This window comes from Mus caroli, unplaced genomic scaffold (assembly GCF_978045245.1).
Source record: "Mus caroli unplaced genomic scaffold, Mus_caroli_1 scaffold_16, whole genome shotgun sequence".
In the NCBI taxonomy this organism is placed as follows: Eukaryota; Metazoa; Chordata; class Mammalia; order Rodentia; family Muridae; genus Mus; species Mus caroli.
Window position 1 is genome coordinate 73,938,880 of NW_028227271.1, and position 14,247 is coordinate 73,953,126.

Consider the following 14,247-nt stretch of genomic DNA (forward strand, 5'->3'; position numbering starts at 1 on the left):
TTATCCATGGCGGTGCTGTCACTAAGAGGAGAGGGGCTATACTTGCCAGTGGAAATTCAGATGACATGCATCCCTTAACACCCGAGTATGAACAAAAAGGAGAGTCAGGCATTTCAGAATGGTAGGGTTTTGCTTCTCTGGGCTTGGTACTGAGTTTCTATTCTTTACTATGCTCTCCCAGGACAGACTGACAGTTTAGTTCACAGGCGTGAGAAGTCAATAGTAGGCATTAGTGCTTGGAATAACAAACACAACACAAATATTCCTGGGAATGCAATAATTGAAATTCAGAACTCTGTTAATCACCATGAAAACATACTAAGGGACATGAACCCGATAACTGGTTTGAAATATTTACAGGGTACAGGCTAGTGTGTGACACACACGTGAAACTGCTTAATGAGGGAAGGGAACTTTTAAGGATATGTGTATAAATTCCACCAAGAGACAAGTTAAAAGAATGAAATAAATGGGTGTCTTGTTCATGAGTTGGATGACTTATAGCATAAAGTATCAATTTCCCAGAAGTAGATCACACAGCTGTGAAAAAAAAGTGATTCATTACAGAGACACCACTGAAGTTTAAGGAGCACACGGAAGTCTACTGAAGAGTGGCTGTTGAGACAATTAGCTGTTTACATGGGGAAAGAAAAAAAAAAGAGGAAAGGAAAATCAAATCTATATTGATATGCTGAATTTAAAACAATCAACAGATTGCTACATATGTTCTCAATGAATGGGGAAACTCACATAGACCACTGTTTTAATCCCTTAAATAATTTAAAAATTCAAAACCAAGTTTCTAAAAACAAAACCCAAAAGAAACACTGACTGGGTACCTTAGTTATGGTTTCCATTGCTACAAGGAAACACCATGACCAAAAAGCAAGTTGTGGAGCAAAGGTTTATCTGGCTTACTCTTCCATCAGCACTGAAGGAAGTCAGGACAGGAACTCAGACAGAGTACAAATCTGGAAGCGGATGCAGAAGCCACAGAGGAGTGCCAGTCGAGGGATGGCACCATCCACAATGGGTCCTCCTCCACTGTTCTCTAACTGAGAAAATGACTTACAGCTGGATTTCATGGAGGCCTTCCCTCAACCGAATCTCCGTCCTCTCTGACGACACTAGAGTGTATCAAGTTGTAACCATATAAATATTAAATTGGTCTAATTTTAAACTTAAATATTATAGGTTGGGTCTGGAAAGTTCCTAGGAAACACAAACTTAAAACCAAGAAGGAAAGACACAAGCTAATAAAAACAAAAACAAACAAACAAAACACACAAAAAAACAAATAAACAACAACAACAAAAAAAAAGCCAACAATCTGTCTATCAAAAGGTGAGACAAGCAGGTGAATGAGGCCAAAGACTTCAGAGAACAAAACTGTAATATGTCCAACCAGCAGAACCAAATATATTAAGCATGAAAATACCTAAGTTAAAATGAAAATATCAATATAAAAATATGCAAAATGCATGAACAGCATTTAGGAGCATTGTAAACATCAATAGCTAATAGATGTGTTTAGTCTTCTATTAGAGCAGAAATTAGAATAATGAAGGCTTGAAATGCACCAGATTTAGAAGAACAAATAATAATTCAGAAACCATTTGCTGAGAGTACGTGGGAAGAATTGGAAAATTTCTCAGCCTTACGCCCCGGTTATTTTTCTTCATCCCATAACCACGAGAACCAATGCTTGCCCACACCATGAACATCATTCAGCTATGTTCCCAGCCATTTGTTTACAGAGTTAAAACTTGTGTATTTGAGAAAATTCTGCATACATAACACATCCCCTGGAACATAGTCACATGATGATGTAGAAGGTATCAGCTAAGAAAATGCACGTGCTACAAAGCACCCACACCAACATAAGAGATCCCGGAAAGTAGAAATGAGTTATTTCTAAAAAGTGGTTTGCAAGATATGTATAACATATATGTGAAATTAAAAAAAAAAACAAGAAAACTAAACATTTTATATATTAAATGAGTCTATGTGGGAATATAAAGAACTTAAGGAAATGATAAAATGGGAAATTCAGAAACGCATTGGTCTGACCTCCCGAGGGAGATAACCGAGAGACAAAGAGGAGTGATTAGCAGTTATTGGCCAGAGACACTTTCTTAAAAGTCATGAACTTATAAATATTACATATTTAAACTGCACATGCTACTATCTTGAATTATCACTCCTGAAAATTATATTTATATATCCTAATTTAAAATACATTCTTTTTACATTAAACTAAAGCCCTGTAATAAATGATAACATTTTGAAAAAACTATGTAATTTAGTCTACTATATGAAAATTTCTTTCCTTGCAAATAGCACTGGATCTAATTAGCATCTCAGAGCTTCACTCACTTTGTACTTTTCTGACTTACAATGAAAGAATTCTCCCTAGAATGAAGCCAGTTAGATCTTCTGTGAAAATCTGGAGATCCAATCCCCTGACTTAAACACCAATTGTTCCTCTATACTGTCCTGAAGATTCCCTTATCCTTTAGTTTTCGTTATTTCTTTAAAACCATTCAAATATTCTTTGGAGCTTTGTTTCTTCATTAGTCTATGATTCCTCTGTTCTGACTCCAATTGTTGCACACACAACAAAGCTTATGATTAACTTTTTCCCTCTGGAATGCTAGTTCATTAACCAATCTAATAAATACTTGAAATTGTCAAGGTTAAGATTAAAGTGTACTTTGGTAGTACTGCCCTGAAGGAAAGCAACCAATTTAATTTCCTTCCTTCCCATTTTGATCATCTCTCTGTGTGTTCTATTGGGAAAGAGTAGTCTACAAAAAACACAAAGCTTACCTCAACAGACACTGTGTTGTGAGCATTTAAGAGAATCATTCTTAACCGGGCAGGATGCTGTGTTGAAGGAAGTGTCATCCTTAAGACAGCAGTAAACACTGAGGGCCAGGCCAACCAAAGCTTTCCCAGAGGCTCCCACAAAAGCACAAAGAAAACCTAGATCCATGTGTTTGCCCAAGGGCAAACTTGGCAGAATTGACTCTGGGGATGGGACCAGGGCCTTGGCATCTTGGAAATTCCCCTGCAGAGACTGGACTTATGAATTCCAAGCCTGTTGAACACTTGGTATCTGATATCCAGCTCACCTGGTGCAACATTGGTTCATTACCCTGCTTCGGACTTCATCCCATTATATAATAACTTTCTGCAGGCTCTGTCCTATTTCTCCCTTGCAAACCATATACAAAATGCTGTAATTCTTAATGAACTTGGCTGGCATAATAAACAGCGTGTGAAAGACCTCCTGGCCCCAGGCTTACTGTTTTCATTGTTTTCTGATGTCCAGCTCTTCCATTTAGGGAACCTCTCACTAAACAGTAGCCAACTGGTCTAGATCCTTAAGACTGCGCCTTGCATGTGAGAAGGCAAATTTCCCTTCTTATATGCAGCTGTTTCCAGCACATTATATTGTGAGGCCCATAGTATGCCCAAGACTTGTATAGATTGATGGATATAAAATAGATTCTCTACATTCCTGCTCTTCTCACTAGAGGAGATCACAACCCATGTACAATTTTTAAAATTATTTTGCAGTGCTCTTGGCACATACCCATATACCAATAGGCCAAGCTCTTTTTTTTTTTCCTTTTCTTTTGGTTGAGAGGGAGCACAAGTTCCACACAATGCCTTTAGCTTCCATATCGCCTCAAACAATTCATGGTATTCAAAGAACACTAACAATTCTGAGGTTTAAGTGATAAAATGACTTTTATCTATTCTCACATTAATCTCTTTGGTACAAATCTTTCTTGGTACCAGGTAGCCGGAAATTAAATACACTTTATCAATACTTTAATAGTGACCTAAGAATTCACTCGGCCTGAGCAGCAATCAACATGAGAGTGACTACAAATTCCATATAAAAGATATCATCCAAAGCAGTATTATATTTCAATGTGGCCTAGCCACATCACCATACACCTACCACATCTGTAACTTTACCATAGTGTTCTTGTCCAGAAATGGCAATGGTTAGAATGCTTTAGTTTGGTGTTGTTATAATCTCATATCAACTAAAAGAAAAACATTTTCTCTGTGTGTATCTCTCTGTGTGTGTGTGAGAGAGAGAGAGAGAGAGAGAGAGAGAGAGAGAGAGAGAGAGGAGAGGAGAGGAGAGGAGAGGAGAGGAGAGGAGAGGAGAGGAGAGGAGAGGAGAGGAGAGGAGAGGAGAGGAGAGGAGAGAAGAGGAGAGGAGAGGAGAAAATTGGGGCATTTTTTTTCCTTTTTATGAATGTGACATGAATACTGTCATACTACATTTGGACCAATTAAGTAAAACTACAAAACTGGTCCATATGTATCAAATACTTTTGGAGTGCCAAAGACTATAGTTTTCTGAGTTTCTACAAGGAACCCTTGTATATAAATCTAAAAAAGGTAAGCAATCTCCTAAATTCAAGTAGTTATGGGACATGTAACAATAGGACCTGCATGAAGCTGGTCATATAGAAAGCTGACATTCAACTCTAAAACTCCCAGGCTCTAACTCCACAGTCTTCACCATCACCCTACAGGAACTCCTTAAAAGAAAGCCAAGCATTGGTCAGAAATTCATGATTTAACAGGCAATATGTGAGTCTCTAAAGACACAATTTAACGATTCACCTTAAATGGGGCGTGTTAAAATAACAATGAGTTCTCAACAGGTGGACACCATCACTCACACATTAGAGAAAGAAGGTTAATTGCTAAATTTTGAGAAAAGCCGGCAGTCAATTCCTTGGACAGATCTTTTCAATAAAGTCTTGCTGAGAGCTACATTCTCAAATAAGTCCATAAGATTAAGCAACAATGTGTGGCAGTTTTTAAACCTCTTCAGTTCTTAAGGCAATAAACAACCAGATGTTTGAGAATCCTGGGCCTTATAAATCCTGCTGCACTGTCAACAAATTAGGAAACATCTTCGCTGCCTGCTGCTAACACAGCAATCTCGTACATCTCAAATTTTGATGGTTTCTCCTCGATAAAAGAGCATTAGAATACATTCACATGCAACGTAGTAAAAGAAACCAAGAAGCCTTTGTCGGAAACGGTAAAGCTTCTAGAACAAGCTAAGTGTATATCATTGGCCTAGCACATCGAATGTTTTAAAAATATTTTAAATTAAAAAAAAACTTTCTCCATTTCGTTCCTCTATCATTTTACTAAAGGGAGGATCCAGTAACTCTCTACCTAACTCTGAAACCTTTGGAAAGACGAATTTCTCTTGCTTAACTTCATGACCTATCTCCAGAAAGAGGGGCATTACCAGATCCTCGATGCTTGTTTGCTCGTCTCTCTAGTCTAATGTGTGAACTCCAGATTCAGGACAATTTGACTTCTCAAAAGTAAGATGGACAACACTTGAAAAAGATACCCAACATGAAACTCCGAAATCTAAATACAGACATGTTCCTGTGCAAGTGCATGTGTACAGATTCACACATGCAGAAAAGGAAGGAAATATTCAGTTCCTGACTGCAAAAGACAGTGTGAACAAGATGAAGAACCTAAGAGGGAAAGCTGGACCAAACCCAGGACTGGCTGTTTTCTGATGTACAGGTAAGGAAATACCCACGGATCCCAAACACAAATGAATATCTTGCATATATGTCATAGCAATCCAGCTCTAAAGAGAACAGCAGAAGGAAAGCTTGAACCCAAAGAGCAGGTTAAGTATACCCAAGAGGACATGAGGAATAATATTCACAGAACAATTACCCCTAAAAAGTCTAAACCAAGCAAAAAATGCCAATAACTTTATCAGTAATAGGAATTAGTAAGGATTGCTCATTAATAACTCTAGGTATTAATGTTCTCCATTTCCCAATAAAAAAGAGACTTGCAGATTGGATTAGAATACAAGAACCATCTTTTTGCTGCCTCTGAGAAACGTGCATCAGCACTACTGAGAGGCATTACCCTATGGCAGAAGGATGGAAAAAGGAATTCCAAGCAAAAAGATCCAAGAAGCAAGCAGGAGTAGCTATTTCACTGACAAAACAGACTTCAAACCAAAACTAATTAGAAAGTGTATGGAAAGACATTACAAGGTCATAAAGATAATATTACATTTACGCACAAAACATAAGTATTCCCAAGTTCATAAAAGAAATAATACTACAGTTAAAATCACATATTGAACCTGACACAGTAATAGTAGGTGACTCCAACTCTCTACTTTCACCAATAGAAATGGTAGAAAATATAAAAACCCATGAAACCTAAGTAACTCGCTACTGAATAAAAGTTGGGTCAAGACAGAAATCAAGGAGGAAATTAAAAAAAACCAACAAAACAAACAAATAGACAAAAACCCTTTTAGGACCAAAGGAAAACACAATATTACAAAATCTCTGGGATACATTGAAGGCAGTTCATAGGAAAGTTTATAGCTTGAAAAAACCACCAAAACAACAACAAGAAAAAAAAAACCACAAAAAGAAACAAAAAAGGAAAAGAAAACTGGAGAGATTTCATAGAAATAAGAATAATAAAAGCCAAGAATAAAGATGATGATGTCGATGACAATGAAGAAGGAGAAGGAGAAGGAGAAGGAGAAGGAGAAGGAGAAGGAGAAGGAGAAGGAGAAGGAGAAGGAGCAGGAGCAGAGAAGGAAGAAGAAGAAGAAGAAGAAGAAGAAGAAGAAGAAGAAGAAGAAGAAGAAGAAGAAGAAGAAGAAGAAGAAGAACCACCAAACCACCACCACCACCACCACCACCACCACGAAGGAAGGAAGGAAGGAAGGAAGGAAGGAAGGAAGGAAGGAAGGAAGGAAGGAAGGAAGGAAGGAAGGAAGGAGAAAAATAACAAGAAGAAACAACACCCAAATGGAGTCAAACAAAAGATATAAAGCTCAAGGCTAATATCAGTAAAACAAACAAACAAACAAAAAACAAAGCAAAGCAAAACAAAACCCCCATACAATCAACCCATGGGGGAAAAATGGTTCATTGTAGGTTCATTTTGTGAGTTTTCTTCCATTGTACCTTGTCATTTTCTGAGTGTTTGTTCTAGATTGTGAACACAAATACTGTATTACCTGATACATATTTTTGTCCAGAGTGAAAGGAATGTTGGTTTGAATAATCTGTGTTGCTCAGTAATTAAGTAGGAAACAATAAAAATGGTTCTCTGTATGTTTGCTCAGAAAGAAAACCATACATGATTGGCTAGGGATGACAACCTATGATGCTCAGAAAGAAAACCATATACGATTGGCTAGGGATGGCAAACTATGATGCTCCTTACTTACAGTCTCCCTTTTATCTTTGTAAAGATATAGAAAAGCATTGTCACAATTTGATAGCTGGAAAACATAAATTCAAAGACATCAAAAACATATTCCCAGGGAAAGCCACCCAATACCTAGAAACACAATAGACCCGTGCTTACTTTTGTTTGTATTGGGTGATGGACATTGAACTCAGGTTCTTATGCAGGCTACCCATGTACAACTACCACTGAGTCACATCCTCAGACCAACAATGGTGAAATTCAAATACAATTTACGTAACTAAAACCTCATCATTTCACATCTCTGAGGGAAAAATGTTCCGAAATAGAAACATGCAAAAATAAATCTTCTAGGCTAATTCAACGTTTACAGATTTCATTTTGCTCCCAATCAAAATGTTATATTTCAAAATTCATTATAGTTCTCCTCTACCATCTGTTTTATGATAAGATATCTGTGAATAAAATTTTGTGAATTGATTATTTTTAGATGAAAAATACGTACTAGTTCTTTGAAATGACATTTTGGAAAGAAGCGTGGTTTCAAAAATGGGAGAAAGGTTTAGACACGTTATCACGTGAAGCTACCAAGTAACTATAAATGCTAGGCTTTCAGCCTTTTAAATGACCTACATCTCTTCCTCAGAGAGATGACTATTTTTAATTTTAAAACAATTGACTTAATACAGTATCCAGTTTTATAAACACAAATTTTAGTAAATTTATTAACTGGCCATGGACAACCTGTGAATGAGCCAGAGCCTCACAGGAGAAAACTGAATGACCTCTCTCTATAATAATGATACTAATAACATCTTATCTCACTTGAGCAAGGATAAGTCTCAGAAACATATTTAGTTGAATGATCTGAAGATAATCATCATTTTGGCAGATGAATAAAAAAAAAAAACAGAAAGTCAGTTAAAGGGTGTTTGTGTTCCTAAACGGAAACGGACAGAACATACAGAGAAGGTTCTGTATATGACACAAGACACTAAAGACAGGCAGAGACTGTGTAATAGCATTTACACACATGCATTTGGGGAAGAAGGATACCAGGGTCCAAAAATTAGCAAATATCTTTTGTATCTGAGAAAATATTTTCAAGGTCTTTATCTGCCAAAAAAAAAAAAAAAGTTATCCCATAGGGTACTTAGAGTACATTATGTGATTTATTTGAGCCCTACAGTGTTATGCCTACCCTACGGAATTTCTCAATAATTGTTATCTTTAATAATTTTAAAATTACTGCCATTATTATAATTTTAAAGCCATTATCATCCTCTTGACATCAGAATACTCTATAAGCCTAAAACTCACATAAGTCTACTATTACATTCAACTATACCTAAACTTCAGGTAATTGTTGCTAATGCAATCGCTAAGGCAAGTAGTTTTCACAAAGTCTAACTAGATTGAACAGTGAAAATATTCTTATATGTTCTTATTTGAAAATGTCAGCTAGTACTTTTCATATATTGTAATTATATGCCACAAAAATAATAGTCTCATATCCTCATGGCAAGGATGTGGAGTCCTGTGTTACTTAACCGCAGACATATACGCACTAAGAAGTGCATAGTGAGGAGACTTGTATTACTGTGTAAACAACACTATACGTACTTATACCAACTGAAATGATGACATCACAAGGTTTTATAGCCCTAGAGCATTGTGGCACACTGTTGACTGAAAGGATGTATGTCATGTATGATCACATTATGTACAAATATATAACCTAAAGAAAAAATGACATAAGATAGACTCTATACTTTGTAGGATGGAAAGTTTTCTACGTGCTAAGATGGAAGGAAAGGCCAAAAACAATAACAGCAGCCCAGCCGAGATGTAACAGGTTTTCTGTGTGACCTGTCACTATCTCAACATTCAGTTACTACTTGTGGTCACTGCCTGTGTGTACACTAAAGATCTGGCTTGTAAGGCTTACCTGTGTACTAGTGAAGGCAACAGAGGGTCAACAGACATCTACTTTAGTGGTTGAGAAACCAATTCAAGTTACTGTACTGTGTCCAAGTAGGACACGGCAGCTTTAAGCTAATTTATCTTTGCAGGTGTATAGATATGATTCTAGATGGTTCCGTGTAGTAACTTAAGACTCTAGCCCAAATGAGAGAGGATCAGAGAGCTGACACTGGTGAAAAGAAGGATTAGAGGAATATGTGCTGGCCCCGTTCACTAACTGTACCCTTATAGTTTCTGGACAAGAAAGAGTTGATTGGAAAGCTATGCATAAAATTGATGTGCAGGACCCAGAATCATTCTAGAATGTTCCTCCTAACTTATACAGAGTTAAGAAAAAAATGGTAATAAGAAATGTTAAATGAGTAATTTTAGGATTGTAATTGAATACAATGTACATAAGGACAGGAAACTAGAAAAGAGATCAAATAGAGAGGCATATTCATTGAAAAGCATAAAATTAGGAATGTTTGTGGTGGACACGTCTGCTCCAAGTTTTGTATTCAAAACTAAAAAAGTAAAAGAACTCTTTTTTTTTTTTAGAAAAATGTCAGTTCAGAATAATAACTTCATAATATGTCTACAGTCCTTGTATTTTCTCATAAAAATAAAATAGCTTAGAAAGGCTTACTGCAAAAGTGACTTGTGACATCAACACAAGAAACATGTTTTCTTGCTTAAGGAAATGTATACACCTTAGTAGGAAGAGTAACATTGTATACATTTCCAAACCGATTATTCCCTAGAAAAGGAGCCAGGCAATGTTCCTCGGGATGGAGAATGTGAACCGACAGGTAAATAGACCAAACTACCAGACTTCAAAGCAAAACAGATGTCAACTTAGTGAGTGCTTATAGACCTACTGCATCCCAGACTTCTGGGCCTCTTAGAGGGTGTTACGTTTTAGTCCAGAGTTCTTCAGATACCCAGAACCACGTGATAAGATGGATACATGCTGATTTTCTCTTCACCATTGATTCACTCTGAAACAACCTTGCAAAACCAAAGTCAATGCAGCACACTAGCCCTTTCCTTCCTCCTCGTGCTTTGGTGAGTTTGGATTCTTAGCCATTTCCCAGGTGAGTTTCAGAAACAACAGAAATACTGGTGAGCAGCTACACACACCAAAGCATGGTGCTTAATGTTCACTCTCAAACAGATTATGGGTAACTAATGAAACAGGAATTTTTTTTTCAGAGTTTTATTGAAGAGGGGAGACCCACCTGAATGTGGATATCACAGTCTCATTTGCTAGTATGCCAGATTAAATATAAAGAAGAAAAGAAGGCCAGCACAGTGCCCCCTTTTATCCCTGTCTGCCCAGGTCTGTGGTCACATGTAGCCTCATAATCCCACCTCCTCCTTTCCTGCCACGACTTGGGACAGACTCAAATTAACCCTTTGATGCTGTAGACCTCTGATGAGTTCTTTCTTTACTAAGTTTCCATGGTCATGGTGTCTTATCACAGAAAAAAAAATGTGACTCAGCTACATACCTTCAAAAAATCTTTGCAGATAGAAAACAACATTCTACCCATAATGTTAACCAAGTTCACAAACATAGAGTGCAAATATTTCTACCAATTCTTTTTAAAATTCAGAAGAGAATAATACCAGAAGCCTAGTGACACTATGTATTTTAATTCTCACCTTGGAACAGGGAACAAAGAGCCAACCAAAACCATAATGTAGCTTTCAGAATAAAGTGTCTTTAGAGTCTAAGAACAAAATCTCCCATCACCCTTCCACCCATGACGGACTATGGTGCTGGCTCTCACAAGTGGACTGTGGAAGCAATGGTGTAATTAGGGGTAAGTCCATAAGGGGCGTCACACATGCTATGGAAGAGAGGAAGCCTATATACAGCCTCCCTGCCTTGGTCTAAATGCTCTTGCATTCCTTCGGAGAGTTGTTGGAACCCATTTTCCCATAATGGTACCATTTCCTTAGCCATGAAATCTTCCTACAGATGAAAAGTACCCAAAGTACAACGTGAAACAGATGGCATAGAAATACACTATGTTTCAGAACAGAAAGCTAAACCGTATACATGATCTCATTGAGGGCAATTTATTTTATTACAAATTATTTTATTATAAATATATTTATAATAGATATATAATAGTAATCAAGTGACTACAAAAATGGTTTAAAAGGTATGTCTCACACTAACTACTTGACCACTTTCAGCCATAACTTACTAAATATTCTTCCATATGCAGTTGTTTCTGAAGGAGTAATTGTTAACAACATTATGTGTTAGAAAACAGTTTGGATGCTATCACAACATCCATCTTAGTAACCTGCAGTTCTGTACCATTTGAATAGAAAAAAATAAAAACAAAAATTGGTGATTTGCTATCTTCTGATTCCCAACAATTTCACTGCAGCAAAGCCTCCCTTTGTGTAAAATTATACAAAGTTTGCATTCGGGACAAGTATTAATTTTGTTAAGAAGTGTTTCAAGTACAATTCGGGCTACTCTGGACACCCTCTGAACAACATAAATCTTAATTCAGGCCCCTTAGACTTCTTTCCCACGTCTAAGTGTCCCAGTTCCCTGGCTAGCTTTCAAAGGAAGCAAACACAGCTACTTGCAATGGCAACTCCAAATAGAGAAAGCACCGGGAGCGCGGAGCCTAGAGAAAGCACCGGGAGCACGGAGCCCGTACCTGATACTGCTCATGCTTCCTGTCTCCGAGCCAAGCTTGCATCGCTCCAGCTGGCTGGCTACGATCTGGCGTTCAGCCTCCAGCTCTCGGGTCAGCCTTTCAAACTGTAATTCCTGAAAGAAACACACCGAAAGGATGAATGGTAGCATCTGTACGGAACACAAGTTTAGAACTGAGACGACCGGAGGATGGGTGGGGAGAGCAGGATTTTTCAAGGTGGCAACTTTGAGAAACAGGGTGTGGCTGGAGAATTAGGCAGGGGCTTGAAAAGACCTGCAGTTACTGGTCTCAGGAGATCGATATAATTTATTTATTATCTATTTCATCATCTTTAAGATGGGCTACAATACCCATTTCATAAGCTGGAAGCAAGAATTAGGTGAGATAGATACTCAATGAAAGTGGTTTTGCTACTTATTTTCACCCAGTTGTTTAACAAGTAAAATTATAAGAACTGGTGTATTCAAGAAAAAATGTTAAGTTATTATTTATAATTTTGTACTTATTTCAAAAATTAAATTATGTGCACAGTTATATTTTGAGAATTAAACAAAGGAAAATAATACTGCAATCTAAAAATAGGGAAGAGGTAGATTTTTGGAGAACTAACTAAGGTTAGTGGGTCTGCCTTTCAAAAGAGTACACTATCTTATTAGCGACCTCGAGATATTTGTGCAAGAGGTTTTAACACCAAGGGTTGTGATGGCTCCTTTAGTATTATTTAAAAATATGTCATCCATAAAAGTGGAATGAGTTTAATGATTAAATTACAAGACACTTTGCAAATGAGAATTCCCTTCTCATCTCAAAGTGATAAAGCTGAGGACATGTGGATCAAGTTCAGTCTTTCTAATGATCTGAAAGGCACCAACTACTTCAGCTACAAAGTGAGCATGAATGAATCTCAGACTTGTAGCTTGGTCGCCTCTCTAACAATCAAATTCTTTGGAAGTTTCTCCTCACATCAATATCTAATTGCTCATTTCTAGTCTTAAATCTGCCCAGGAAGCCAAATCATACTTTTGTATTGAACACATCTTTAAAGCAATGAAGTTCAAGATTATACAAGATTCTTCCCCGCCAGACAGAAATCTGTGATTTGTGTTTAAATTGCTGTATTATGGTGACACGGGACAACAATCTACTCTACAGTTCAAAATCAAGCTACACACGCCTAGGACATACAGTCAGCTTGTAGCTGCTCTCGCCGTGTACTTTCTACATGCCAGTCTGACAGTCAGGAACAAGGGCAGACCGTTACAGGTCAACAGAAGACAGTCAGCAGTCAGGAGGGATAGGAACCAGTTAGGTGTTAAAAGTGAGGCGAACCACTCAACACGCAGGGCCATGGGAAACAGGATCACAGACAGGAGTGATGGACAGTCAGTGATCGTGAGTGACCACATACAGTCAGTAGTCAAGAGCAAAAAGAGCCAAGCAAAGGTTGAGAGTGATGGGAAGCGACATCCTAGTCAGGAGTGATAGAAGACAGTCAACAGTTAGGAGGGATGGGAGACCATGTATATGAGGCAGTGACAGATTTTCACTTGAAAACAGCTTCAGGAAGAGATAGCAAGAATTTCCAGCAGTCTGCATTCCTTTCTATAGACACAGCATCCTTCTCTCAGAAGAATATCCTGAATATTTCTTACAGTGTACATTCTTTTAAAGAGAGAGAATACATTAAAGTTAACAAGACTTGAGTATGTCTTTATTTTGCACCCCTTTTATACTTTTGAGAATTTTGTACACAAGTACTGTACTTACATTAATTCCTCTTCTCATTCTCCTACAGAACAGCATTCATGATCCCCCTCACCTTACTGACCTCATCTTCAATTATTATTGTTAAATACATATGTACATAAATAATCTGCTAGGTACACTTAATGTTACTCTTGTCTGTATGTTTAGGGATGACCTATACCACCCTTAGCTTCTGCCCAACAAATTTAACATCATGCCACACAAATGATTGCTTATCCATGCTCCCTGGAACTATTCTTACAGTTACAAGGAAATGGAGACAACCTTAATGTCCTACAACATTAAAATGGATAAGAAAAATGCGGTACACGTGCATGATGAAACACTATTCAGATGTAAAAAAAAAAAAAGTGATCTCAATTTAAAGTTATTTTTCCCCCGTAACACTCATTTATATTGTTTCTAAGAATTATAATTTTATTTTTATAAAAGTCTGCATTTGCCTTAACTTTATAGGATTATAGATAAGGTATTTTCTCCCTGCCTCCACGGTTCTTTTCCCTATCATGGGTTATGTGAATCTTGATAATGTTCCTTGACATGAATTTTATTTAGAATTCACTGA

The 14,247-nt window shown here is 37.3% G+C and overlaps 1 protein-coding gene across 3 annotated transcripts in view; it reads right to left on the reverse strand.

Annotated features, from left to right (window-relative positions):
* The window catches only part of Ctnnd2 (catenin delta 2), an 810,770-nt gene that overhangs the window by 504,790 nt on the left and 291,733 nt on the right, over positions 1-14,247 (reverse strand). For all 3 annotated transcript variants that reach the window (XM_021182851.3, XM_021182850.3, XM_029469859.2), the window contains one exon: positions 11,916-12,028. In XM_021182851.3, the coding sequence (XP_021038510.1) occupies positions 11,916-12,028 (113 nt within the window). The remainder of the gene's footprint in view (positions 1-11,915; positions 12,029-14,247) is intronic.